The following is a 25,918-nucleotide window of genomic DNA, read 5'->3' on the forward strand; positions in this document are numbered from 1 at the left end:
GCACAATAAGAAGAAGATTGAATCACACATGTATACAGATTCCTGCACAATGTAATTATAATACCTGATGAATGGATAGTACACATGACCAAATTCTGAAGACATCTAACAAGATGTGACATGAAGTCTGGAGGTTTCTGGTGTTATTTGAACCAAAATATATCATATTGAAGAGATGATTGATGTTACAAATCACCAAAATATGCCCAAAAAGTTCATAAAATTCCACATATTTGTGAACATTTTGTGACAAATGCTCAGGGGGACCTTCCAGATATCCTCATTTTTGTACTTATGTCCTCCTATTAGCTCCTATATGTTCCTATATACTGTAAAAGGCCCCAAAATGGCTTTATCTGCATGGATAGTCCAGTAATTACTTGACATCCCCCCCTTTATGATACTAATTCCCAGAGGGTGTGTTTCCTGATGTCCATGACTCCCAGCAAGGTTATCGTACTGCATACTCATGTACATCGTGCCCCCATCATACTGGCTCTGTTGTCTGAATCCGGACTTGAAAGCTACAAGAGCGTGGGGCGAGGTGCAAGAGTACCCCCTTATCATTCAACCTCCTGCTCGCATTTCAAGCTACATCCACGCTCACTTGAGTCCTGGTGCGAGCATGATATATCAATAGCTGATTCTGCCGTGAAGGGGCGCGTGGATGACTAACCATCATGGTATCGCAAAGATCTCCTTCACAGGATCATGCGAGACCGGCAAGAAGGTCATGAAAAGTGCAGCTAACAGCATTAAGCGGGTGACGCTGGAGCTGGGCGGAAACGACCCTGCAATTGTATACCCGGACATTGATGTGAAAGCCATCGCGCCACAAATGTCTTGGGCCATCTTCAGCAACAGCAGACAGATCTGCGGTGTAGGTTTATATCTTTTCCCACCCTGCCGTTTCCCAGCTCAAAGGAACTTATAGACCATGAAACATGTCTATATACATGAAGATATATATGATGCGATGAAAAACGAATTGGCGAAGATAGCCAGCACCATGAGATTAGTGATGGCTTAGAGTCAACAACTGGACTCGGTCCACTTCAAAACATCAAGCAGTATGAGAAAGTGAAGTAAGCCACGACACCCCTACGAAATCATGCATTGCTCATGCACACTTGCGTCATAGAGGATTCATTCAGGATTGCAAAGACAACGGTTACAACTTGCAGACCTTTGGCAATGCCAATGGCCTTGGTTACTTTGTCCCGATCACATTTGTGCGTATAAATCTTCAACGCTCATCATTGCCTATGGAAATGAATCTGTTCCGCAATGTAGGTGGATAACCCTCCAGACAAAGCACGCATTGTGACGGATGAACATGAGTCGCCATCCTTGCAACGATGTCTGTCCTATTGAACACACACCAGAATTCGGCCCTATCATCCCCTTCTTGAAGTGGAGGGACGAAGACTCAGTGATCAATTGTGCTAGTGAGTCCATGGCACCCCCCAGTCATTGAGCCAAGCAGCTGACACCTGTGCTTGATCCAAGATGACACCGAATACGGTCTCACAGCCAGTGTTTGGTCAAGCGACGCGGACGTGGCGAACAGGATTGCGTCAAGGCTAGATGCCGGGACAGGTAATGTCTTTCAATTTTCGTGAGTTGCAGTGACTTGATTCAACTTGCGGCCTGGCAGTCTGGATCAACCAATGGGCTGTGCTTGATCCTTGGGTACCTTTCGGGGGCCACAAGCTGTCCGGACTGGCAAGTAATCTTTTCCCTCCGTTCGTTGTGTTATTCACGGCCATACAGGGCGTGGAACACGGCAGGGACGGACTCATCTCTTGGACGAATGCCCATGTTATGGTTCGCCCACGCGCAGCTTGAGGTCTGCCCGACTCCTCTGTGGTTTCCGGTACCAAACTCGCATCTGAGTCGAGCCCTTCAATTGTTGCTCACACTTGTCAGTCAGAGTGTAATTGATGTTGAAGAAATAAGATTGTAGCGTGCACGCTGATTGTTTCGCGCGCGTCAAAGCAATGTGGACCAGTGGCGGCCGTAGAAAAGTCGGCGGACCCCTGAGAAACGCAGTCAGCCGTCGTTGCCACCGTAAGCCCGAAGTTAGAGCCGAGCTTCATTCCACGTATGCAGTAGCATTGCGCCCGCCACCTCATTAACTCCTCCTTCACTACTTGGGCCTTGTTGGCTTTGCCTCTCGTCGGTCATGTCGACGCAGACTCAGGAGGACGACTCGTTGCTGTCTACACTCGATTCGCTGGCACCGGAGTCGCTCAAGCATTTCGATGCGTTCCCCAAGCTACCCGCGTCCTATAAGGCGCGCTCGGAATCGCGGGGCTTGTTCACCGCTCTTGTCGCCTTCATTGCGTTCTTCCTGGTGTTGAACGATCTCGGCGAGTTTATCTGGGGATGGCCGGATTACGAGTTCAGCGTTGACAACGAGGCGCGAAGTCACATGAACATCAACGTGGATATGGTGGTTAAGATGCCTTGCCAGTGTAAGTGCTATCGTTTTGTATCGGGCGGGGACGGAATGCTCAGCCTTCTAATGCCTGTTGCAGACCTCAGTGTTGACCTGCGAGACGCGGTGGGGGACCGTCTTTACCTCTCATCCGCCTTCCGTCGCGATGGCGTCAGTGCACTCATTCCTTCCGCCAGATATATTCTGACGCATGCCATCAGACATTATTTGACATCGGACAAGCGACTGCATTGAAGGAGCACGCCGCGCAGCTCTCTGCGCGCAAAGCAGTCGCGCAGTCTAGACAATCTCGGGGGTTGTTCGATGTCCTCCTCAGGAGGTACGTGACGGGTCGCGATACTGTAACTCACCGGCAACCTGACTAGCGCTGCGTAGATCTGGCCAAGGATACAAGCCTACGTACAACCATCAACCTGACGGTGGCGCGTGCAGAATATATGGCACTCTTCAAGTTAAGAAGGTCACCGGTGGGTCACACGACTTCCTGCACAGGCATTGGTCATAGCTCATCTGAAGTTGTTGCTCAGCCAATCTGCATATCACAACTGCCGGTCATGGCTACGCCAGCGTACAACATGTCCCGCACGACCGTGGGTATTCCCTCCCTCGCGATTGGCATCAGCTGCTGATAACTTGAGCAGAAATGAATCTGTCGCATGTGATCACCGAGTTCTCCTTCGGTCCTTATTTCCCAGACATTACGCAACCGCTCGACGACTCATTCGAAATTACAACGGATCGTTCGTCGTACCCCTCATCCGGATGGTGTTGGCGATACTGACGTGTTGACAGCATTCATTGCATACCAATACTTTCTTCATGTGGTGCCGACGACTTACGTCGCTCCTCGCTCCTCGCCGCTCAAGACCGCACAATATAGTGTCACACACTACACCAGGGTATTAGAACACGGCCGGGGGACACCAGGCATCTTCTTCAAATTCGAATTGGATCCGTTGAGCATCACCGTGAACCAGAGAACCACTACATTAGCCCAGTTGTTCATTCGGTCCGTCTCGGCGTACTCTAAGATGCATTGCGACTAACATACCGTATAGTGTAATCGGAGTTGTCGGTGGCATCTTCGTATGTGCCGGATACGCCTACAGGATTACATCGCATGCCATCTCGCATGTCACCGGCGAAGACTCAACCCCAGGCATCGTAGCTGCGGAAGCATCCGGTGCATCGCGCGGCCTACGCGCAAAGTGGGGCGGCGGAGAGCTCCGCTCGCGTGTCGTTCGCCAGGGAAGTGGATGGGCCGTCGAAGGCGGAAGTCCGTACACCAGCTACGCCGGCACACCCGTGTCTGCCCACGCGCCGTCGCCATCATGGAGCCAGTCCGCCGCGCCTTCGCCGTCCTTTGGCCCTCCGCCGAGCGCGGGACCCTACAGCGCTGGTTTCGGGCCGTCCGCCAGTCCGTACCCACCGTCTTCGCCCATGCCGCCTCGAAGCCCATACACCCCCTCTGGCGCCCACTCGAGAACCGCATCCCGAAGTGCCGCGCTACCGACAGCCGCGACGTTCGGGTCGCAGTTTGGACCCAGCGCACCCAACACTCCAAACCTGTACGGGCACTTCCCACCCACCCCGAATCCTGCCGTGAATGGTTTCCCGCCTCCGTCACCAGCAGGACTCGGCATCAACGGAAATGGACACGGCCCGTCGCCTCCCCCAAGGACGCCTTCTGGAGGTGTCAACGGCGTCAATGGGGCTAACGGACATAGGCCAGCTCAGAAAGATCCGAAAAAGGACGACTGAGCGATCATGATGTTTTTCTCGTTATATTCACTTCTAGGGTGGAGCAACAGGGCTTTTCTATCATATCGAGCCATATATCACGATTCACGCGCATGCGGTGGCATAGCACAGAGGCGCTTTCTCAGCGTCTGGGAAGACACGTCTTTGAGCTAGAGGGTAATCTGGAAAGGTGGCCGAAGGCCGTCGAGTAAGGTCAAATTGGAGCCACTGGGGCTCAGCAGGTTAATCGTTCAAAAACTTCATTGAACCGATGTAGAGCAGGCTTTATGTGAATGTATCGCAAGTGCCATGGCTGCTATATGATAGCTAGGAGACCCGTGCAAGGCACATTTGCGCGCCGCAGTAATAAGCTCGGGGCACCGTCGCGACGCGCCTTGGTTCTAACTATCTTTGCTTGTCCATATACATAGCTCGTATAACCTCATGCGTCGCTAATGCTCCAGCGACCTGTAGCTCCCAAGATGCTATAGAACACTCGAGGAGGCCAGTAAAGCAATACTGAAAGCAAAACATGCCCATCTGCACCTCGTGCACGACCCCAACACCTTACCTATACACCGTCTATGAATCGGCCTATAACCTTCGTCTCGAACAATGTGTCAGTACCATTACTTTGTAATATTTGCATCCAACGCTGGTGCATCTCTGACTGGGCCTTCGCCCTGCAGTCGCGCTGCAAGGCGTTCGCGGATCCTTATGTCGAACACGACACGTTGACCCTCCTCATCGACCTGATTCTGCTTAAACGAGGGGTGTACCGACACCTGCTATTCAATCGAGGTCTCGGCGAGCGCAAGGCTTCAGCACGAGATACGGTCGTATCCTTGGCTGCCGATGACGACGCTGCGTACAAGGCGCGGGCTGAAGCCTTGCGTGAAACGGTGCGTATGGGAGATTCCCCGCTTGAAATAAAATGGCTCACTCCTCGTCCTTAGGATCGGTGGATGTTTGTTGGGAAACTTGGCCTCTTACTTGTCGCAGTAGACGCTTGTGGGTGTCGACCTACCTTCTAAACACCGGCATATGTTGACTCGAAGTCTTGTGCAGTCATTCGCTGGACATATCTAGGTTCGTTTCCCGGAACTCCGGATGCTATCAATCGGATTCCAACGTGACAAACAGGGTATTCCATCGAAGGACCACGCAATGGGAGTGCTGAAGAATCCGAACAGTGGTATGAGGAGGCTTTACAGGCGTTCCTCAGGACGTTCGTAGGTTGCCTTGTAGGTGGGCTATACGAGCTACACACCACACTGCTCCTCTTATATAAGCCCGAACGTAGAGACAGTGGCCTTTCACCTAGGCATCATGGGCGCCAGCTTCCTCGTCCTCTCCGGTTTGGGACTCGCTCGCCGCTCATCTCAATCCAATACCTGGCACCTGTTCAGGTATGTTTGACACTCGAATCCTCGGGTATCTCTAGTTGACAGGGCTGCAGATACTCGCATATCCCGCTCACACTACTCTACTCGTCGCTCATCAAACTGTTCTTGCTCCTTCTCTTATCCATATGGCGGCCAAATTCTGCAGAGCAATCTTTGACGCCTTGGTACGCGAACACGACCCTGGAGCAGGAGTATCATCCTCTCGTCGTCGGTGCTCTGCGTATGCTCGACGAGGACAAGTTGGATAGGGAATGGGTGGTTCGCAACGTTCTCGGCGGGATGTCCGCGGGATTTGGTCTGAGAGGTTCGTTGTCTTCATTCGCGAGCGTTACCCTGTAAGCTAATCAGACGGAACGACCAGTTGTACTCGATTGCCATCCATTATTCACGACGATGATTATCATCACCGGATGGGCGGTCAAGAATACAGCGGCGAGCTTGGTCAGCGCCTGGGTAGGCGGCGGGCAAGAGGGTCAAGAAGCATGGATGGCATACAGTATACCGTAATTTGTGAGCTGGTAGACGTCAAATCAATCGTTGGTTGTCTAAGTTTCGTCGATAGGTACAGGACCCTATGCAATCTATATTACCAATGTTACATTTGATGATGCTATTTGTTTCATGTTTTCTTCGCCTGCTCATACAACGTCGCCGACCTCGTGCTGTTTCGGAGAGTGCTTCATGCCGTGGGCGGCGCAGGGGTAGAATGTGACAGAGCCATGATCTTGACGATGATAGCTGCAGGAACTGTGAACAAGCTGTCTTGACGGAACGAAATGGGAGCTTACATTGAGGATCAAGACCTTGGTAAGGGATCTGCTCCTGCAAGCCACCGCAACCTGGACACAGACGGTCAGTCGTTTTAGGCGAAGGCCAGTTATTTGACTACTCACCCTCCTTGACAGCGCCGATGTAACCATACTGGTCGCAACAGGTGAGAATCAGCGCTTCTGAGAGAGAGAATAACGAGGTCATACCTTCGGCGTCAGTTGACGCTCGAGCAGCCATGTGCCGAACTTGCTGCCCAACTACGCGGATGAATAAGCAAACGTTTCAATTCCCAACTGCCAACGACGCTTACCCCGGTCTTCTGGTTGAGGGACTCCACAACGAGGACGAACGGAGACGATCCGACCTTGCGAATGACCTTTAGAGGCGAAGGTTTCAGCGAATGTACGTTCTCAGATATGATTAGCCCTACCTCCTCGTCCACAATGTTGAGCGTAGGCTTGTTGATCAAACCAACGTCCAAGCCCTTCTGCCTGCAGCGAGCGACGGCATCCCACGAGCGGTAAAGCATGTCACCGAACGACACAACGTAGCCTGCCTTGCCCTCGCCAATAACCTCGTCCTTTCCAGGGACGAACTCGTACTCGTCATCGTAGAAGCGCGAGCCATCCTCCTTGAGGATCCATGGCACCTTCGACCGAGTGGAGAAGACAAAGCGCAGGCCACGCTCGAAGAACACGCGCTTGATCACAGCAACCATCTGCGTGGCGTCGGCCGGGAAGTAGAGCCAACTCTGGGTATCCGACAGCCCGTTGTCAGCGAAGAGGTTGTTGACGCCGAAATGGCAGGTGTTGTCCGCCATCTCGTCCACGCCTGAGTGCGAGAAGTGGCAGAGGACGTTGCAGTGGTTGAGGCGCGCCATGGTGATCTCGGAGATGCACATTTCGAGGAAGGCCGAGAAGGTGGAGAAGACGCCGAACTTGTCGTGGTCGAATCCGAATCCGGCGGCGGCGGAGAAGTTGCCGCGCTCCATGATACCAGAGGGAACGAAGACTTCGGGGTGCTTCTGGTGAATGATCTTCAAGCCGGTGGAACCCTCAAGGTCACTGTCGATGACCATGACCTTCTTCGCAGCCTCCTCCTTCGACAGGGTATCGAGCACCTTGTTGACAGCCTCACCGAAGACGACACGGTTGGCGCCGACTTCCTTAGAGGAGCCGATGTAGAGATATGGCCACGCCTGCGGCTTGATGTTGTTAAGGATGTCCGCGGCCATGCTCTCGGGGTAGCCGCGGTTCTTGAAGTACGAGATCGCGGACTTGATCGGGATGACATCGTGACCGTGCGAGCTGCCCTCGATGTCGGGGATCCCGGGAGCCATCAAGCGCTTGGAGATGACGGCTGCTGGGCCGTCATAGGTGACAATGGAGCTGATCGCTGCCCAAAGGTCGTCGATGTCCTCGCCCTTGGCAGTGATGACCTTCAGTCCGTGACCTTCTAGGGTCTTCTGGAGATCATAGCCCTTCAGGTACTCCGAAGGGTGACCGGCGATCGTGACGTCGTTATCGTCAACGAGGACCTTGATGTTGAGCTTCTGGGCGACAGCGAGACGCGCAGCCTCCGCATCATCACCCTCTTGCTGCGAACCATCGGATCCGAGCATGAATACGGTCTTGTCCTTGTTGGCCATTGCTACACCGTTGACCAAAGGCCACATGTGCCCCAAGCGGCCGGAGGAGAACTTCACTCCGGGAGTCAGGCCGAGCTCGGGGTGACCGGGAAGTTTTGAGTTGGCGGCACGATATTGCAGAAGGTGCTCAATAGGCAGGGAGCCCTCCAGCGCGGAAAGTAAATACTGTGTGGCAACACGGTGACCTTGAAGGTAGTGAGTGTTGTGATGAAAACGTCAAGCGCAGATACACTGACCGGCTTCATCGAAGATGATGGGGAGGTACTTTTCAGAACCCTCAAACAGAGAAAGTAAGATAGCAACCTCCGGAACGGTATCGTAGGCACCGCCTTACAAAGTTCATTCTCTGAGTACATTGCGGGTGCAATATAGATAACGAGGTTACTCACCAGTGTGCCCACTCACACCACGAGCCGAACCAGTCGCGGTGAAAAGGACGATGATATCACGGAGAAGCTGGATGTTATGAAGGAGCGTCGCCTTCTCCTCCTCCGAAAGCTGAGGCTTCGAAGGGTCGAGCTTCAGCCTGGACGATAGCAAGATCAACAACTGCAAATATGGCAATATGACGAGCGCTGTGCAACCTACTTCTTGTACTTGTTGATGTCAATCGGGAAAGGAGACTCGGTTCCTGGCATTTTGAATGGTCGTACTGGGGTGTGTGGGTTGTCGTCGCGGTCGTTGGGAGTCGGGGAGCATCGATGATTATATAGATGTGAAGTCATGCTGCCGGGCCGACGCACGTGATCCGAACTGGCGGGATTCAGTGGTAACCGGGGTTAACCTTACACGCTCTCTCTCCGCGCGATTTACGTTTTCTCATCCATCTCGACTCTGTTCTTTGATATCGAAGACCTGGAGCGTTGCGTCTAAGCACTACGACTGAGCAAATCCAGGATACCCATGAAAAGTTTGCATTGCTGCCCAAGCGCCCAATGCCGCCCAACCATACGTGGTTTTCGGTTTCTAAGCGATCCTGGCAAGGGCCGTTTGGTTGGCGCACGTTTGACCAATCCATGGGAGACCAGAGGATATGTTGATGCGTTGTGTCCGAATCTGTCTCTACGATCTTGTTACCCTGAGAACCGCGAGGACGCACGAAGCACATATCCCCATGCGTTCTGGACGATATCTCTTTGAGCCGATTTGTGGCTGCCATAAGGGGTGAACGAGTCTGACTCGCCGCGTTGCTTCATATAAGAGTGGAATGGACCTGTTTCGTCCAGAACTTGTAAGTTGCTGCTGTCCAAAGGCCCGGATCCCCGATGACGCGCGATGATCCGGGATTTCGGGCCTTCACCAAAGCCTTGAGTTCTGGTTGGGAGGTTGCGCATAGACACTGCGTTCATAAGTCACCATGCTCTTACGATGTCGATCCCCCTTGCGGTAAGTACTTTCCCTGCCGTTCTCTTCGCATTCCCGGCTAACTTTGCGCGGCTCACACGACAGCCTTGAACCGTGAAGTTCGCCTCTTGCAGTATAATATCGGGTCGAGCTGTACCTGAGCTGCAGTGTTTGTCGTTCTATCAGATCCCTCAGCAAGCGCATGCGTTCCTAGTCCACGGCCAACGGCACGAGGAGAAGATCCGGCGTTCACATGACTTCGATACTGCTCTCAGGCAGCACATGTAGCGTGCGTGCGGTCTTATGATATGGGTAATGCATCTCTCAAGACCCTCTTTGCGTGCGAGGCCAGTCGGCACATTGTTGGTACGCAAGTGCACGCTCTCGCCGACGGATCACAGCATTCTGACATTCAAATACAGGACTGTAATCTCCATAGCTTGGTTCCCGATTCTTAACCATGACGGTGAGTCTAGTGGGCCATTGTGATTATCCGGATCTGGTAATCAATGTCTGTGTAGACCATTGCATCGATCCCTTCGATCTACTCAACGCTCCTCGAGGCGAAAGCTGCGAAAGGTCTCACTTTCGATCAGCTTGGAAAGGCCATCGGGCGGGACGAAGTGTGGATCGCTGCCGCTTTCTACGGTCAGGCGCGGTTTGAGCCCTCGGATCTTGAAAAGCTCTCGCAGGTCCTCGAGGTCCCGCTATCCGGCTTGCAGAGGGAGCTCGGTCCGTCGGTATGGCTGCAGAGGGGCATTGGACCGACGCCGCCACAGGACCCGGTGCTGTATCGTTTGTACGAGGTGAGGCGGTGGTTGACGTTTGTAACGTACTGGACACTCAAGCATCATATGTCTAGGGCGTGCTGGTATACGGTCAGGCGATCAAGGCAGTTATTCATGAGAAGGTATGTTTCCGACTGGCAAGGACAGCACTGATTGTGCTCCATACTGAGCGGCGCCTATCGCTATAGTTCGGTGACGGCATCATGTCGATGATCGACTGCAGCGTAACCGTACAGAAGAAAGAGCATCCCAAGGGCGATCGTGTCCTCTTGACTTTTGAGTGCGTGGATCTCTGCACAGAATTCCCGCAAAAAATGTTGATGTATTCGTACAGTGGCAAATTCCTCCCGTACTCGAAATGGTGACCGAATCCAAACGAACAATATCATGCATTTCACTCAGTCCTGATGGACTGCTATGCGGCCAGATGAACCCCGCCGGGTGTGATCTTGCTCCAGTTGGCTTCGTAGCCCTCCTCTATGTCGGGAATCGGGCCCATAGGTGTGATGGCTTTCGGATTGATGTCGTAGTGACTTTTAGTGTACTACAGATGTAACTTTAAGAATCTTCAACATGACTGACATAGATGACGGAACCCACATTCTCCTTGATGTGCTTGAAGTCCGTCGTCTCTTTGAATCCACGCACGTTCCAGTAGAGGTTCTTCATCCAATTGTTGAGAACAGGGTAGTTGTGTCGGATAGTCCCGAGGTTGCACTTGAAGTGCTGAACGTACACCGTATCAAATCGGATCAGCGTTGGATAGAGCCGCAGGTCCACCTCCGTCAGCTCCTTCCCGAGCACGTACGGCCCACCGTTCTCGTACGCAAGTTTCTCGAGCTTGTTGAGCGCCTCGAACACTGGGACGACGTTCCTGTCGTATCCCTCCTGCGTGGACGAGAACCCGGCTTTGTACACCCCCGTGTTCAGATCGCGCTGCATCCACGTTGAGATCTCGTCGATAGCACTGCGAAGATGCTCAGGATAGAAGGACACAGATCGATAGGGCTCCGGGAGCAGGTTGTCAAATGCCGTTTGCAGGAACCGGAGGATCTCAGGGCTTTCCTGCGATCGTGACGAGGGAAATTCAGATGTACACCCTCTCATAACATGGAACCGGAAGTAGCCCTTACGTTGTTGACGATTACGCCCTTCTTGGTATCCCAAAGGACGGGCACGCTGTACCGCCCCTTATACTGTTCATTGCTTCTGAAGTAAACCTCGTGGAGATATTCGCTCCCGAACAACTTATCCGGCGTTGCACCGGGGTATTCATCCTCCGATTTGGGGAAGCACCAGCCAGGCCAGCCCTTTTCATCGCCTTTGGGATAGGGCTTTACTACGGACACATCTATCAGAGATGTGAGGCCCTTCAGATGCCGCACAAGGTTAGCTCGGTGAGCGAACGGGCAGAATAAGCCTAGAACGCCCAACGGCATGTAAGCATACCCTGATTGAACCATGAGCAGGTGGATCGTACCTATGTAGAGATGGTAGCGCCCGGCCTCGGGAGGAAATTCACTGTCAGGCGCAATGATGCTGTGCCATGATCCGTCTGGAGGCACAAAGTCTTTGTGGTCAGAGCCGTCGGCCTGTGTAGCGGCCATGCGAGCGCGCGTATGCTGTAGTTCAGGTCAGTACCATCGAGGGTCTCCGCCTGCAGGTGTTGACAAACTATGGAGGCGGGCGAATATTAGCAAGGGTCTTCGCAGAGAGCGCGAATGAAACACGGCCCCAGAAGCAATCGCGTATATAACCTGCATGCGCATGTCGTTCATGACTGAGTTCATGACGATAGCATCCTCGCTTATGCCATGGAAATGACCGATTCCTCACAGCCACATCTGCAGCATATAACTTACTGTTGTCCGTGTCCGAAGCGATGGAATGCGGGTCGTGACGAGTAGAGAAAAATCGAGGGACAGTCACATCGACCATAGCTCGCGCGACTCGCATGATATATCCTTGCAGGGAAACCTTTGCATATGCATTCGAGACATGTATGCATACATGACAGACAGAGACGATGCGCCGCATAGGAGGATACAAAGCAAGGAGGGGACTGCTCCACGAGTAGCGCCTTACTCCTTGAAGCCGAAGAGCCTTTTTCGGATGCAGAGAGCACTCATCGGCCAGCGCCGGGGACGTTCCGTCGCGGCGGACGGCCAGAGCGCTCCGGGACAGTGATGACGGGAACAACAACGTTAACCGGGATGTGGTCAAAGTTGAGCGACGTGAGGAGGGCCTGACCAGATTGTCAATCTCTGACGGTGATGAATCTCGAAGCACACGTACCTTGGTGTCGGGGTCGACCTCCAAGCCGGAGACAGTTGTGTCGAGGGCTGAGACCTCGGGCACGTACTGATCCTTGCGCTCACGCTCCTCCTCCTGGAGCTTGAAGGAAATGCCGCGAACGGGACCCTTCTGAATACGCTTCATCAAGTGAGTCGTGAAACCCGCGATCTTGTTGCGCAGGCGCTTAGAGGGGACAACAGCCTATTCAAGCCGTGTTAGGCCGCACCCATTGGCGTATGTTGAATAACAACGCACGACTTCATCGATGAGACGCTTGTTGGTGTGGAAGTCGAGGGTAAGACGAGGGTAGCTGGAAACACAAATCAGAATATTGTTCCTTCCATGAAATCGTCTGTGCAAGACGCATCCGCCGCATGACCTGGCACCCAGCCCCGACTCTCCATCCTACTAACAGACATCATATATACGGTTCAATGACTTACTACTTCTCAATGAGCACTCGGGAGGCCCTCTTCGTAGTCTTCGTGCGAACGCGTCCCTGATGAACCATTCCAGGTCAGCATTTCGGTATCATCCCGGCATTATGGAGCTCTGTCGTACCATCTTGTCTGCTGAGTTGTCGGGTGTGTCGGCGGCGTGGGGCGGGGGAGGAGAGCGAGGTGAGGTCAAGTAACCGAGCGTGAGAACGGCTGTACAGTTCCATCCAAAAAGACACTGCGCGCCTGCCACCCTGCGCCCCTCGTGTCCTCTCCGCTCGCCTCAAGACCCGGCCTCTCTCAAAAAGGTGAATATAGCTGCACGTATTCTGGATCGAGGACGACGGACAGCTCGGCTCACACATCGCGCTCGAACTCTCTTGGTTGATGCTTGCGATGCGCCGCTGCAATGGGGTCTCCGGACCCAGCTCGTCCTGACTCGCGCTTTCCGTAGCACGACACTCGGACAGAGCTCGCTCATTCATTCTTGGCCTTTGTTCTGCATCTGTTAGACCCCCGAGACCCGCCCTCTCCTTCCCTCCGTTTCGCTCAGCAAAAATGGTCCGCGTATCCGTCCTTGTGGGTGAATCATGCCTTCATTGTTTGTCTCACGACTGACGTCCCATTTGCGAACCTAGAACGACTGCCTTGTGAGTTTCTGTATCGCAAGGTCTTCCGCAGAAGGTTCAATAGGTCCGAATAGAACAACATCGTCAACGCTGAGCGTCGTGGCAAGCGCCAGGTGCTTATCCGCCCTTCCTCGAAGGTCGTGGTCAAATTCCTTTCCGTGATGCAGCGCCACGGTAAGTAAAAAGCTACCCGCTATAACTTGATCTTTCTGTCGGATTCGGTGCTTTTCTGCTTCGCTTGAGCATCGATCTTCTCGGAGTGACATAACTACGATTGACGAGGGATATATCATACCCGTTCTTCGTTTTAACCCTCCGAAACATTGACCATTTCTCCTATTACCAAACAACGCGTATCCGCTTGCCTACGGGTTCGAGTTCACAAGGGAGAACACATCCATCTTGCGGACATTTAGCGTTCAGCCTGCGGCCTATGTTCACCGCGGTACTCTCAGGACGTTGCTGACCAAGTAAACAGGTTATATCGGAGAGTTCGAGATTGTGGACGACCACCGCTCCGGCAAGATCGTCGTGCAGCTCAATGGCCGCCTCAACAAGACCGGCGTCATCTCGCCTCGGTACAACGTCCAGGCGAAGCAGATCGAGTCTTGGGTCAACTTGTTGCTCCCTGCTCGTGGTTTCGGCATCATTATCCTCGTGAGTCGAGTCGATTTATCTGATCATCTATCCTCTTCTCATTCCCGTTCCACGCGTAGACGACTTCGTCAGGAATCCTCGACCACGAGGAGGCTCGTCGCAAGAACGTTGGTGGCAAGCTGCTGGGCTACGTGTACTAGATGATTCCTCATCCTGTATTATGCCGTGTATGACATGCGCTGCTTCCTCTTTCGGATCATCCACTGTGTGCGTCGACATGAAACATGTCAGAGCACTGTCCTTTCGTTCAGAATGATTGCGCGCACACTTTGGCAATCTATCATTCATGACAGCAAGCGTGACCAAGATTCAAGACGAAAACGGTCGACAAGATACTGCACGCCCATTCACAAGTACAAGGCGATGGGACCGTTCTTTAGATCTACTTCCCAGTTGCCGCCACGACCTTTGCTCATATGCTGCCTGGCACAGCCGGCCACCGGACATTCCCACGTGAACGTCTCCACCTTCCGTCTGTTACGACGCTTTGGCAAGGGCTTCATCTCGCGATTGGTCGACGATGCTGGGGGTGGAGGATGTGATGCGGGAGGAGAGTATAGGTTCAGACTCGACGACGAGGACGAAGGGCCAGGCATCCAGGCGCCCCATGACGAGCGCGGCCGAAGCCGCGAACGTATTGACGGCGGTTCTGGGGCAGAAGCGGAAGCAACAGCTGACGAGGACGCTGCCGTCAAGGCCGGGTCTGAATGCGCAGGCAGTCGCGCCTTCTCGTCATCGTGAGGTATGTGAACCTCGGCGTCAAGGTCCGGCGCCGTTATATTGCCAGTGCGACGCATAGGTTCTTTCCCCTTCCCCTTCCCCTTCGCCACTTTGGCGACATCGTCGATAGGTGGGACAGTCTCAACAGCTCTCCACTTCCCCTTCTTGTGGCTGGCCGAGGGCGCTGTGCTGTTGGGGTCTGGTATTCGCGGTTTCATGAGCGTTTCAAGGCATTTGCCGTCGATCATGTGGCCGCATCGCAACGCCCATATTCTTCTCCTGGCCCGCTCCGTCCCATCCGCATCCGCATCGCCCCCTACAGTGAGCGGATCTAGACACTTGGCACAGACAAGGAGGGTCTCCTCGTTGGACACCTCCTGTACTTTCGAGCTCGAGCCCTGCACCGGTGTGACCAAATCAATGAACGTAGGTCCGGGATCCGGGGGTAGAGGAGCAAAGTCGAAGCTGAAACCCGGCGGTGGCTTGCCTTCTCCGTGTGTATATTGCTGTTTGTAGTCGGGATCTTTCCGCCGATCACGGTTCACGTAAATGGGGAAACGGCCATCTCTCAACGGCCAGTGATGCCTCTCGATCTCGATGTCGTCAGGAAGCCAAAAGTTCAGATCATCGAAGTCGTCGTGCCAAGGTCGACGAGCATAGCGCGTCGCGAGATGATCTCTGTAACCCTGATACGGATCCTCATCCTGGATAGCGGGTGGCGAGTGCGGAAAGATTCCGAGACCAAGCCCTGCCGGGATGTCCATGATGTGGCGGACTGTGCTAGCTAGAGCACCGGTGACCTGCCCGAACGATGGCAGCTGAAAGCCATGTCTAGGTCGTGTAGGCGGTTGTGGGCGTTCGACATGATACTCTTCGGAGTTTTGTCGGTTGAGTGCGAGGAGGGCACCACCAAGGCCCATGGCGGGCTGATGGTGAGAAGGAGGGGCCGGTGCCGGCGGTGGGGTGGGAGCTCGGCGAGGTCCACGACCCATGTCCTGCTCAAAGGCGAAAGGCTGCGCGTTTGCTCTAACGACACCTTGAGGGATTGTATTTCCAACGGGACGACGAAAAGTCTGACGGCGAAGGGGCATGCCCTGTTGTGACCGTAGATGTCGCGGCACGGCCGGGACGGCTGGAATAGGATCAACTCGAGGAAGGGGTGGGGGAAGGGAGGCCAATCGGTTTCCTGTACAAAGTAGTACTTAGAGCTCAAATGACCAGGTAATAGCGCACACCATACACACCTCCGGTGCGCCGCGGCGCATCTCTTCCACTTCCGGAGCCCGAGGCCACGGGCACCTCGACGACGTCATCGTCATCCAGCCGTATCACGCCAGCGTCCAAGCTAGGATGGGAGTCCAACCTCCGTCGTTGTAAAGGCCGGCGGCTCTCCATGAGGAGTACATCATCGTCCAAGTTGTCAACATCAATGACTTCGAGGGCAGAATGCGGTCTCCGCTCCGGGATGACCGGCGCGACGCTATCGACCGAAATTGTCGACATTTTTCTGGGCCGCAGGTGAGCTACAGCCCGCTACGGTGGGCGCTGGCGACGACAAGAGGAGTTGAAGAGAGTTAGTAACAAGAGCCTTCCGCTATCCACATTGATCCACGCCCGTGTGCTTCGCACGCCAATATGGTTCCGTCACATGACCTTGTGCCCCCTCACGTGTCGGCGGTTGTCCCTTCAAGTTTAAGCGCACAAGGTTTCACCGTTGTCCAGCATAAAAGATATAAGGTCTGTCAGTGTATGCAGGTATAACTGCACATCTCAACCGTATTTGAACCCGTCATGTTTAGGGCACAGAGCTCTGTTGCAACTAGGTGCGCAGATCTCAGTAAATCGAGAAAGAAGGTTGTTTGTTATTGTGCCCATAAAAGGGCAGGTCTGACAATTAACCAGCCTGCGCCTTCCGCCGCTCAATGAACCCTCGTATGTTGGCGTGCCCTTCCATGCTCCCAAAGAAGCAACGCTTGACGGGGTTCTCCCAAAGTACCACATTTAGCTCCCTCGCGTAGTTAAGGACGTACTCGTAGTCGCCCTGCGAGGCGAACTCGGTGTAGAGGAAGCCTGGCTGAGAATGAGCAGATGAATATATTGCACTAAGATTGAGCACCCACCTTCCTGCGACTTGAGCCTGTTCTTTTCAAGCTCCCATAGCCGTATCTGATCCTGCACTGTCACGGGTATAAGAGGGTTCTAAGACGCATGCATCAGGATCAAGGCCACAGAGACGATCGTTAGGTGTTTTCTCACATTTTTTCGCATTTGAGGGTGAGCGTGCGTCGACAAATAACTGATGATCTGTATGAAGGAGTAAGCTATCCGCAGTTTATGTCTCCATGCGCAAACCGCTAACCTGCTCCGCGCTGATGCCGCTTTGGAGTGCACGTTTGACGCTCTCTCGGGTGATCTGTCCCACGACGAGGTTGGGAAAGCGGGAGCGAAGGGTGGTGAAAAGAGCGAGAACGGCAGTTTGTAAGGGGTTATCTTTGACAGGGAATCAGCAGGCACCGCATCCTCGTTTGTGAGGTTACGAACCAGTGTAGGCGTATAACCTGTAGTTTGTCTCGAGCACAATGAAGCCTTCCGACACGCCGCTGCCCGACGTGGGCAGGGGCGGTGACGACGACGTGAGTGTGGTCGCCAGTCGTGTCGGCGAAAACCGCTTCGACGTTGGCTGCAGTCAGGATATGAGTGCCAGCTGCATCTTCTGTGTAAATCCACACACCTTTTGTTGCCATATTAATCCATAATCCCGCAAGTCCTCCAGCATTGCCTTCTGCGTGTCAGACAAATTTTCGGTCGAGTACTCCTGATAGTAGAACCCCGATCATAACATATTCGACCTCTGATGATGATATTAAGACATACCCGTCCCAACTCCGTAGTTGATAGCATGAAGATGAAAGACAGCACCTCGACGAGGTCCATCTGACGCTCCTAGAAATCAAATCAGCACTGCGCGATCATCGCGACGTGGATGGTTCTACCTCCGCCATCCTCAGATACTGGAGCAAAAGCTCCCACAATTGTGCATGTGGCTCGTGTAACAGAAATTGGAAACCGGCCGATGTGATTTGAGGATTGCCTCTGAAGAAAGCCGATTCAAACGCGGTCAGCCCCTGAGGTCGGGCAGTGATTGAAGGATACCAACCCGCCACCCATCAGGCCGCTGCGTTGTAACAGAAAGAGTACGCCTGCTGAGGGCCGAGGAGGATTATGGGCGGTGCCGGATGAAACCATGAAGTGCAGGATAGTCTGTGAATGAATCAGTAGTTGAAAGGTAGTGCATCACGTTGGACTAACCTCCCATCGTTCCAGAGCGAAAGCATCCAAGCCATCCTTATCCATCGAATCTTTGGCGCCCCGTTCTGCAGGAATTCCGAAACTCCCAGACGATGTTGCGACAGTTCTACCGAGCAACTATCAAGTTAGGAGCCTGAGTTGGGGTATGCGTTAAAGCTGGGAAGAGAACCTACCCGCCTGTTATTGCCGCCCTCAAGCTCGCTTTCCAGGTCGAGTTCAGTTGGAGCCTGACTTGTGTATTTCCGCTCAGAATATGAAGCCTGGACAGTATCTCAAGAGAAGCGTGGTAAAGCCTGCGCGAAGGTGTTATTGAGTAGCCTGACGAGGCACCGGAGGCGCACTAGAGATGTCAGGGCCCCGGTACTGTTCGCTCACTTTCGATTGTTTCCACCAGGTACTATCCATTGCTGCATTGTTTGCGCCGGCACGGCAGACTCAAGCCACAGAAGGTTCATGACAAGCTGCTGGTCCAAAGGCCTTAACAGCCTTCACAGCTCTCAGTCATGGACTTTCGCGGATGATAGCGGCAGCGCGTACCGAAATACGCTCAGGCATGCGCTTGGCCGTCCCCATAGGCGCGTCAAGGTCCCCTGCGACTGTGCTTGTAGGAATGGGAGCAAGGAGTGAGGCAGTTGTTGCAAGGCGCCTTCTTCCACGACTGCAGGTACAGCCATTTTATATTGTCACGCGGAAGAGAACAACGATTCCAGAACTACAAGTTGGGTCTTGGTATGATGGACATGGAAGACGATTGGATTTGAAGGCGCAGGAACCGTCATTGTATTGGCTCGTGACTTTCATGGAGTGCCGGAACGCGTCTTCGAGATGACGCGTCTGGATTATCTGGCAGCGGTACTGTACCGATGCATCCTCTTTCCCTCTTCCTGGACAAGATATTTTCAGAAGCAACCTGTACTACTTTACTAGCTTTACCGCACAACCAGGTGCTTTCTGATCATCCCAGGTACTTCTCGAACGTCAATTCGTAAGCCATGAGCAGCGGTCTTTCGGTTCACTCCGCTGCGCAAAACAGTACGTACAATGACAGTCAGCCAGCGACAGTTCATCACTTTTGTTCATCCTCGGATCTACATATTGGACCCGTTTACGACATTTGTAGCTGATCTAGCCACCAGATCAACTATCTCTCTTGCGTACGCTCATAGAAGAGAACCCGAGCCATGTTAACGCTGTGGATCAAGTAAGAGGCGAAACAGGCCGCTTGGTATACTCTATATCATGTTGATATTCCGCCAAGGATGGGCGAACGCCGTTGCACTGGGCGGCTGCCTCCGGCTCTCTCCCATGCGTCCGTTTTCTGATCGACCGAGGAGCCGACGTGAACAAGGTTGATGGAAGCAGCTGGTCTCCGCTTCATTCTGCAGGTATGTTACGTATCTTTTGCTGAATGATGCTATTGTATCGGCCCTCCCGCGATACACGCGAGCGCATATATCTCCGTTCTTATTGTATTGGACACGTCCAGCGATGCCTGTGCTGATCGGCAGTCTTATCCCAGTCAGTGCCGGCCATGAAGATGTCGTACGGGAGCTCGTGGGTGCGGGTGCAGACGTTCGGCGAGGCAACGACAAAGGTGTTACTCCGTTGTAAGTCCGAACGAAGGTCGGGTTTGGCGGATGATTGATGAGTGAGGTAGACATTACGCCGCGTCCAAATCCCGCGTGGATATTGGTCGGTTCCTCATAGAGCGCGGCGCCGATGCATGTTGGCTTCCTCTCCTCTCGCTCGTCAAACTAACGAAGAACTCTTAGGTTAATGCGCGCGATCGCTCCAATCAACTACCTCTTCACAGAGCAGCAACAACGGGATCTACTGGAATGATACGCCTCCTCCTTCACCCTCCGCAAGAAGCAGCGCCCCAAAAGCCGCGTTTGAACACTGCGGATCGGATCGGTGGGTGTTCAACGCGGATGGAAGCCGGAACGCGTCTTTCTCACCGATCGTCTTGATTATCGACTCGTGTTCCTTGCAGGGAACACGCCGCTGCATCTTGCCATGGAATCTGCGCATGCCGAAGCGGCTGTCCTTCTCATCGAGGCGGGTGCCGATCGTACCAGGGTTCGTGCCCTGAGTTCCCTCAGCTGCGTTGTTGCCCACTTACGGGCTTGACCCTGCAGGAAAACCTCGACTCGTTGACTCCCGAGCAAGTGGATGGCGTTGGGGGAGAGGAACAGAAGCGAGCTCGTGCGTATGTCATCGAGCGCTGCGGTAATCCCTGAAGATCAACGATTACGGTTCAATCCAAGCTGTAGTATTTGATGTGTGTCTAATGCTTTATGTATGCGTGTGTAATTGGAAGGTGTAGGTCTCTTACTTCCGAGGGGTTAGAGGGAGTTACAATAGTCATCTGGCTTCAGCACTTTGACCTCGAGGACGACGACCTGCCTGATATAGGACCAGCACCGCCACAACCTGGGACAACCTGGGGTCGAGACTTGCAAAAAGCGGATGCCGGCCTATGCCGGCCCGCCTCATTTCTTGCGCCTGCTGATGATTCGACGGCGTCAGTTCTTCGTCAGTTCGTATGATTACCTCGGACGTACCCTGCGAATGCCGGACTGCATGCCGGAATCCCTTATAACGATGAAGGCAGAAACATTTCAGCCTGAGTTGACTCGAAACGGCCCTCGGACTCGGTCGCTGGAACGCTGGTCTTGAGCCGCACTTGCATCCACACCGGTGTGATGGAATACAGTCGTTCTACATCCTATGCCCCCAGTACTGCTACCGCGGTGGCGGAGGAGCCCATCGCGGAGAGGAAGGACAGTCCTTGCGACCTCGAAAAATCCGGGCCTGTGACCTCCTCTTCTGACCCACCGGATCCTCTCGCGCCTTACCCTGAAGGTGGCAGAGGGTGGATCGTGGTATTAGGCTGCTCTCTTCTGTGTGCAGTATCAGTTGGTTTTGGGTACGTTCTCCGCCATTATCGGATGATGATGTCCACTAACATTGAGTGATTGTGTTTGCTAGTCTCGTGAGCACTTGTACCAGGACTCCCAGTCCTCTCTGGCCAAGAGGGATGCTTACGCTTTATGTTCATCTGTGGGGTAGGCATGGGGCGTGTTCCAGTCGTACTACGAGAACCACATTCTTGTCGGAACATCCGCCTCCGTTCTTAGTCTCCTTGGAGGCATGCCGGGCTTGGTATGCTTTCGTCTAAAACTTACGGATGCGGGTAACTGACAGACATATTATCAGATCATGACTGTTCTTTCCATCATTACTGGCAAACTCGGGGATTATTACGGTTACAAGGTTTGTGATTCAATGTATGCCCGTTCTTCTCTTTCTTACCCTTTTCGACATAGCCGTTCCTGGCAGCTGGTAGCATCGTTTGGATCGCGAGCATGATCAGCATCGCTTTCTGCACAGAACTATGGCAGTTCTTCATATCACAGGTAATCACAATATGAATTCACTGTCTATGTTATCACATCGAGAGTACAAAACAGGGCGTCATGCAAGGCTTAGCCGCTGGGTTGATATTTCCCCTTATCGTCTCCCTACCATCACAATGGTTCCTACGACGACGTTCGTTGGCTACAGGCATCGTCCTTGCATCCAGCTCATTCGGTAGGAATTACGGCTCTCCTTTCCTGCATGGCTAAGGTTGACCGTGTCATCATTCTGTTGTCTGACAGGGGGTGCCGTCAGCTCTCCTCTGATACGCGGGCTCCTGTCTGATCTTGGCTTGCGCAAGACCATGGCCATCAAAACCAGCATGGACGCCATTACCCTCGCGATTGGCTTCCTCCTGATCAAGGAGCGCAAGACTCCCGGTTCCAGGGTTCACGGGCCGGATGGAAGGCGCCAGCGCATTACTTGGCTCGATGGCTCAATCTTGAAAGATACCGTGTTTTGGAGTCTGGCCATGTGCTTGTTCTTTTGCTGCATGTCAGTTTTCTTCACGCGTATCCTACGAACCGCGCCGCTGATCCGGTGCTCCTTCTAGGGGTTTCTTGACTCCCATGTTCTTCATGACAGAATTCACATTACAGAAGGTTCCTGGCATCAGCAGCATTGTGAGCGAAATTGTTTCGATGCTCACATGCATGGACTAATCACAAACCTGTGCCATAGCATTCTGTGCTCCCCTTGACCATTCTGAACCTCGCTGCTGGGCTGGGACGGATACTTGTTGGCCACGTAGCCGATGGCGTAGGAGTCGTCAACGCGCTCTTCGTCGCTGTCTTAGGCTCCGGCCTGGCGCAACTTCTAGTCTGGAACTTCGTCTCCGGGTACGCCGGCATAGTAAGTATATCCCCTTAACCCTCAGAGCACGATGTTCATCATGATATCAGATGGGCCTATCTATTACCTACGGCCTTTTTAGCGGCTGTTTCCTTTCTCTCACTTCGCCTGTCGCCGCGCGTTTATACGGTGCGGGTCGACTCGCTGGCCTCTCCGGTTTGCTCTTCCTCTACGTCGCCCCGGGTCAGCTCGCCGGTGCGACGATCAGTGGCGCCATCTATGCATCCACCAAGAGCTGGCACGCCGTCATAGCGTATTCGGGCGGAATTCAGATCGTAGCGGCCGCGTGCTTGTTGTATGGTACGGTCAATTCGCCTGGCCTTCGCTTGCATTTACTGATCAATATCATTATAGCTCGCTTCAAGAAGGAACCTAGATTCCTCGCAATCCTGTAGAACTCGCTGTGCCTAATGACTGCGCACACTTAGATGTCACAGTTTAGACCTAGACGCCGCTGCCGGCTAGATCTCTTCCACGTTTCCCCCTAGATTTCTCCCACGTTTCCCCCTAGATCACCATGCTCAAATGCCGTACACTAATTTGCAGTGCTTCGACGGTCGGTTGACATTTCATGTTGCCACTAGATTATCGTGTAACGTACGATCGTCATGTATCGTACAATCTCCCGCGTCAATCAACAGATTATGTCCACCCTATTGTTGCTGCGGCGTGGTCCTTACTGTGCGGACAGCTATGTTGAGTTCCGGTCGTTGAGGGTATCTGAATCCAGATATCCGTGAATACTGGGTTGCCATCCGCTACCTTGAAGCAACGCCTCCTATACGGGTGATACCAGGTTGGCATTGGGGAGGGGGGACCACGCTGGGAGGAAACCCATATTCTTTCGCTGATCGACGTAAGCTTTGACCATCGCACGTTGTTCTCGGTTCCATTCAGCTGAAAGAAACGGAGAAACTGAGCTGTTACGCTTGGCGTATTCACACTTAACATACCACGTACGCGGTCCTCGAACGGGCAGTAGCCCGTCACGAAGAAAGCCCACTGCCTGTCCGTCTCATATTGGGCATTCCGTTGGGTGCTGGTGACTGGGGCACGCTAGGAGCAGGAGTACCGACGTCCGTATTGATGATATCTTGTATAGACGCTTCTAGGGAATCCACGCGTGATGACATTTGAGTCACTATACAAGAGGTTCTTCATGAGCATAGTCTACACCTTCCCGATGATACACGATACATACTGCGTTCGAGCAACTGAGAGGACATTTCATCGAACTTTGTGTCCAGTTGCTCAAGCAAGCTTTCAACCTATTTTACAATTCATACGTTTCAGCATCTCCCGAGTTGAGTCGATCAACGCGAAACTCACGTATGCGGTCAATTCATGTGGGCTAGATATGTCGACCGGTGCTGCTGCCGGGGCACCGTTAGCTTGTTTCCCGGTCGTGGCAGGGGTGACGGTGGGTGTACGATCGGCAAGTGACGATGTAGTGGATGAAGAGCCTTGGCGAGCCGGCGTTGAAGCCGGGGTTACTTTCAGAGGTTGGGCGGCTGGCATGATGAACGGTATGGAAGAGCCGGATAGGTGGCAAGTAGCCCAGTCGAAGAGATGGCGCGGCTGCTTGTACACCGCGTTCATCTACGTCAACGATGGCGGCCTCTTCCTCGTCTAGCAAGGCGCTCAACGCGATATTACCCTTGATTACCGCAGGACAACCTTACGAAGCACACCAGAAGGCGCGCACATTCGCCTCGCGTTACCAGAAATCGCGCCAGTTCGACACCGCGATAGACGTCCTCTTCCAATCTGCGCGGGAGCTGCTCAAGGCCGGACAACCCGGCAGCGGAACAGATTTGGCTAGCTTCCTGCTCGAGGTTTACGAGAACAAAGGAGAGACGGTGACAGAAGAGAGCCGGGGTCCGTACATCAAACGGTACTGGTAGAGGATTGGAGACTGATTCAGTAGGATCTAGGAAGGCTTACTCAGTTGATCGCATTGACTGGGTCCAATGGATCATGGAGGAAAACCTTGATAGACAAGGCTGTCGCGTGGGTGTACTCGTTCCGTAGCCAAGCATGTGTGCTAAGATGCTATGACAGATGGAGTGCCAAACACGGGCCATGCCCAGCGGGTGACCCGGATCTACAACATTATGTTGGAGAGTTACTCTACAAAGGCATGTACACTCAACTATACGCTATTCTCGCAGCTGGCTTACGCTATATCTCTTAGAGGGGGCATTCGAAGCCGCTGAACCTCACCTTCTTGCTGCCGGCAAACGCGACAGTGCCAGAGTACTCGCGCAGATGTTCGTCGATTGGTCTGCGGCGGGCGGTAGCCCCGGTACCTTTGCTTTAAGAGGTGTTTTGCCGTGCGTACCTGTAGTCGTGTCTCGAACGAGGGAAATCGCACTCACAGATGTGCATGATACACATAGATACCTGCTGAATGGCAATATTCTCGCAGCTCGAACGTTCATCAATAGCTTCACTCGGCAAATTATCTCTTCCAAACCATCTCTCGCGTCAAGCAATGTCAGCGAAACCATACCTATCAATGCTAACCCTGCTTCCGATTCAGCCATGGCCACAACGGACGAAATTGTTGTTACCACAGGTGCGCCCTGAGTCCTTTCCCTGACAGATCTCAAGTGCCATCAGAGCTGACTTCACCTTTCAGATCTAGTACTCAACTGGTCACAACTCGCGGTTCGAACGTGCCAACGCGCAAAAGGCGCGGAAAACAAGGCCGCGCGAGAGGCTTGGGTACGCCTATGCGGGACGTATCAGAGTAAAGGCGGGTTATTGGCGAACCCGAACGTCCGAGGCGTAGGCAACGTTCATCACCTCTTCACCTCGGCTGCGCTCACGGCCGTGACTGCAGATCCTGATGGAGATTGCACAACTATACTTCGCCATACCGCCACCACGCGCTCAACCTGCGAACCCGTTCGGCGATATGCTGTCTTCGTTGCTGGGTGCCCCGGCAGGAGGTATGTGCCAATCTTGCTGGTCTTCTTGTAATGCTCAGTTACATCATGTTGTCAGGAGGTGGCAACGCTACTGCGCCCAGGCGCCTGGCTCCGGTTGGGCCCTCGACTGCAACCGACGTTCTGGACTAACGAAACACTGCCGAACAATGTAACTCACAGAACATCGGACTTTGGAATGTATTCTACCGCGCTACAACTCGGAGAATGACGACCACTATGCAAGGCCGTCGCTTTATGCAAGGCAGCGTGGGCCTCCTGCACTGTCGACGTCTCTTCAACCTTCAAGTCCGTTCATCGGTGCGTAAGTATCTTATTGCTCGTATCCCGTCCCGGTATCGGGGACGCCTGTCCGAGGAGACGCGGGCAGCAGAGGCCAACACAGATCTCTCGGCACTGCACAAGCGGCGTGATAATACACTTGATGATCTAGCCACGAGAAGCGTTGCGGCTAGTCACGGTCCAGCGGTCCGAAGGAGATCGTCGGTGG

At 53.5% G+C, this 25,918-nt stretch overlaps 12 protein-coding genes across 12 annotated transcripts; 6 read left to right on the top strand and 6 right to left on the bottom strand.

The window, feature by feature from the left end:
* The first annotated feature begins 2,157 nt into the window (after positions 1-2,157).
* PUNSTDRAFT_108770 (DUF1692-domain-containing protein) lies at positions 2,158-4,547 on the top strand. The gene is made up of 8 exons (XM_007388675.1): positions 2,158-2,477; positions 2,541-2,611; positions 2,662-2,780; positions 2,837-2,928; positions 2,989-3,051; positions 3,103-3,201; positions 3,254-3,470; positions 3,520-4,547. The coding sequence occupies exons 1-8, from the start codon at positions 2,186-2,188 to the stop codon at positions 4,220-4,222; spliced, it is 1,656 nt and encodes a 551-aa protein (XP_007388737.1). The 5' UTR covers positions 2,158-2,185; the 3' UTR covers positions 4,223-4,547.
* A 354-nt stretch (positions 4,548-4,901) lies between these two features.
* Positions 4,902-8,692, bottom strand: PUNSTDRAFT_55792 (thiamine diphosphate-binding protein). Its single transcript, XM_007388676.1, has 16 exons — positions 8,615-8,692; positions 8,416-8,552; positions 8,263-8,355; positions 6,809-8,211; positions 6,689-6,754; positions 6,585-6,635; positions 6,501-6,528; positions 6,396-6,446; positions 5,969-6,345; positions 5,661-5,911; positions 5,501-5,610; positions 5,343-5,445; positions 5,270-5,288; positions 5,158-5,212; positions 5,059-5,103; positions 4,902-5,027 (listed from the first exon to the last, which is right to left on the bottom strand). Exons 1-9 carry the CDS (start codon positions 8,662-8,664, stop codon positions 6,287-6,289), a joined length of 1,938 nt encoding a protein of 645 aa, XP_007388738.1. The 5' UTR covers positions 8,665-8,692; the 3' UTR covers positions 4,902-5,027; positions 5,059-5,103; positions 5,158-5,212; positions 5,270-5,288; positions 5,343-5,445; positions 5,501-5,610; positions 5,661-5,911; positions 5,969-6,286.
* Positions 8,693-9,628: 936 nt separating this feature from the next.
* PUNSTDRAFT_55793 (uncharacterized protein) lies at positions 9,629-11,780 on the bottom strand. Its single transcript, XM_007388677.1, has 10 exons — positions 11,642-11,780; positions 11,292-11,581; positions 10,759-11,223; positions 10,493-10,702; positions 10,347-10,438; positions 10,233-10,280; positions 9,892-10,176; positions 9,793-9,836; positions 9,723-9,736; positions 9,629-9,659 (listed from the first exon to the last, which is right to left on the bottom strand). Exons 1-4 carry the CDS (start codon positions 11,763-11,765, stop codon positions 10,574-10,576), a joined length of 1,008 nt encoding a protein of 335 aa, XP_007388739.1. The 5' UTR covers positions 11,766-11,780; the 3' UTR covers positions 9,629-9,659; positions 9,723-9,736; positions 9,793-9,836; positions 9,892-10,176; positions 10,233-10,280; positions 10,347-10,438; positions 10,493-10,573.
* A 503-nt stretch (positions 11,781-12,283) lies between these two features.
* PUNSTDRAFT_116697 (40S ribosomal protein S17) lies at positions 12,284-13,017 on the bottom strand (the record flags this gene model as incomplete). The annotated part of the gene is made up of 5 exons (XM_007388678.1): positions 12,284-12,403; positions 12,454-12,654; positions 12,709-12,763; positions 12,897-12,952; positions 13,015-13,017. 5 exons carry the CDS (start codon positions 13,015-13,017, stop codon positions 12,284-12,286), a joined length of 435 nt encoding a protein of 144 aa, XP_007388740.1.
* A 154-nt stretch (positions 13,018-13,171) lies between these two features.
* PUNSTDRAFT_146723 (ribosomal protein S15a) lies at positions 13,172-14,453 on the top strand. Its single transcript, XM_007388679.1, has 5 exons — positions 13,172-13,469; positions 13,529-13,540; positions 13,594-13,693; positions 13,998-14,176; positions 14,236-14,453. The coding sequence occupies exons 1-5, from the start codon at positions 13,449-13,451 to the stop codon at positions 14,314-14,316; spliced, it is 393 nt and encodes a 130-aa protein (XP_007388741.1). The 5' UTR covers positions 13,172-13,448; the 3' UTR covers positions 14,317-14,453.
* Position 14,454: 1 nt separating this feature from the next.
* On the bottom strand, positions 14,455-16,431 carry PUNSTDRAFT_128523 (uncharacterized protein). The gene is made up of 2 exons (XM_007388680.1): positions 16,141-16,431; positions 14,455-16,082 (listed from the first exon to the last, which is right to left on the bottom strand). The coding sequence occupies exons 1-2, from the start codon at positions 16,397-16,399 to the stop codon at positions 14,524-14,526; spliced, it is 1,818 nt and encodes a 605-aa protein (XP_007388742.1). The 5' UTR covers positions 16,400-16,431; the 3' UTR covers positions 14,455-14,523.
* Positions 16,432-16,757: 326 nt separating this feature from the next.
* PUNSTDRAFT_123034 (transcription factor Tfb2) lies at positions 16,758-18,884 on the bottom strand. The gene is made up of 13 exons (XM_007388681.1): positions 18,743-18,884; positions 18,581-18,691; positions 18,379-18,498; positions 18,206-18,311; positions 18,054-18,157; positions 17,890-17,989; positions 17,771-17,839; positions 17,628-17,711; positions 17,438-17,576; positions 17,256-17,386; positions 17,153-17,200; positions 17,017-17,095; positions 16,758-16,966 (listed from the first exon to the last, which is right to left on the bottom strand). The coding sequence occupies exons 1-13, from the start codon at positions 18,877-18,879 to the stop codon at positions 16,791-16,793; spliced, it is 1,404 nt and encodes a 467-aa protein (XP_007388743.1). The 5' UTR covers positions 18,880-18,884; the 3' UTR covers positions 16,758-16,790.
* Positions 18,885-19,493: 609 nt separating this feature from the next.
* Positions 19,494-19,816, top strand: PUNSTDRAFT_77016 (ankyrin; the record flags this gene model as incomplete). The annotated part of the gene is made up of 2 exons (XM_007388682.1): positions 19,494-19,590; positions 19,725-19,816. Coding segments are annotated over 2 exons (189 nt in total), but the record flags the coding sequence as incomplete, so codon positions are not given.
* A 44-nt stretch (positions 19,817-19,860) lies between these two features.
* On the top strand, positions 19,861-20,445 carry PUNSTDRAFT_77286 (ankyrin; the record flags this gene model as incomplete). The annotated part of the gene is made up of 4 exons (XM_007388683.1): positions 19,861-19,953; positions 19,978-20,119; positions 20,199-20,284; positions 20,344-20,445. Coding segments are annotated over 4 exons (423 nt in total), but the record flags the coding sequence as incomplete, so codon positions are not given.
* A 403-nt stretch (positions 20,446-20,848) lies between these two features.
* On the top strand, positions 20,849-22,983 carry PUNSTDRAFT_93383 (MFS general substrate transporter). Its single transcript, XM_007388684.1, has 9 exons — positions 20,849-21,144; positions 21,278-21,370; positions 21,535-21,624; positions 21,679-21,799; positions 21,868-22,120; positions 22,179-22,248; positions 22,307-22,477; positions 22,528-22,777; positions 22,832-22,983. Exons 1-9 carry the CDS (start codon positions 20,911-20,913, stop codon positions 22,870-22,872), a joined length of 1,323 nt encoding a protein of 440 aa, XP_007388746.1. The 5' UTR covers positions 20,849-20,910; the 3' UTR covers positions 22,873-22,983.
* Positions 22,984-23,463: 480 nt separating this feature from the next.
* On the bottom strand, positions 23,464-23,995 carry PUNSTDRAFT_139002 (uncharacterized protein; the record flags this gene model as incomplete). Its single annotated transcript, XM_007388685.1, has 3 exons — positions 23,464-23,618; positions 23,679-23,745; positions 23,807-23,995. The coding sequence occupies 3 exons, from the start codon at positions 23,993-23,995 to the stop codon at positions 23,464-23,466; spliced, it is 411 nt and encodes a 136-aa protein (XP_007388747.1).
* An 87-nt stretch (positions 23,996-24,082) lies between these two features.
* PUNSTDRAFT_108788 (uncharacterized protein) lies at positions 24,083-25,707 on the top strand. Its single transcript, XM_007388686.1, has 8 exons — positions 24,083-24,355; positions 24,412-24,487; positions 24,539-24,615; positions 24,672-24,810; positions 24,877-25,055; positions 25,119-25,267; positions 25,323-25,431; positions 25,487-25,707. The coding sequence occupies exons 1-8, from the start codon at positions 24,088-24,090 to the stop codon at positions 25,558-25,560; spliced, it is 1,071 nt and encodes a 356-aa protein (XP_007388748.1). The 5' UTR covers positions 24,083-24,087; the 3' UTR covers positions 25,561-25,707.
* Positions 25,708-25,918: the final 211 nt, after the last annotated feature.

Source organism: Punctularia strigosozonata (genome assembly GCF_000264995.1).
Source record: "Punctularia strigosozonata HHB-11173 SS5 unplaced genomic scaffold PUNSTscaffold_20, whole genome shotgun sequence".
Classification (NCBI taxonomy): Eukaryota; Fungi; Basidiomycota; class Agaricomycetes; order Corticiales; family Punctulariaceae; genus Punctularia; species Punctularia strigosozonata.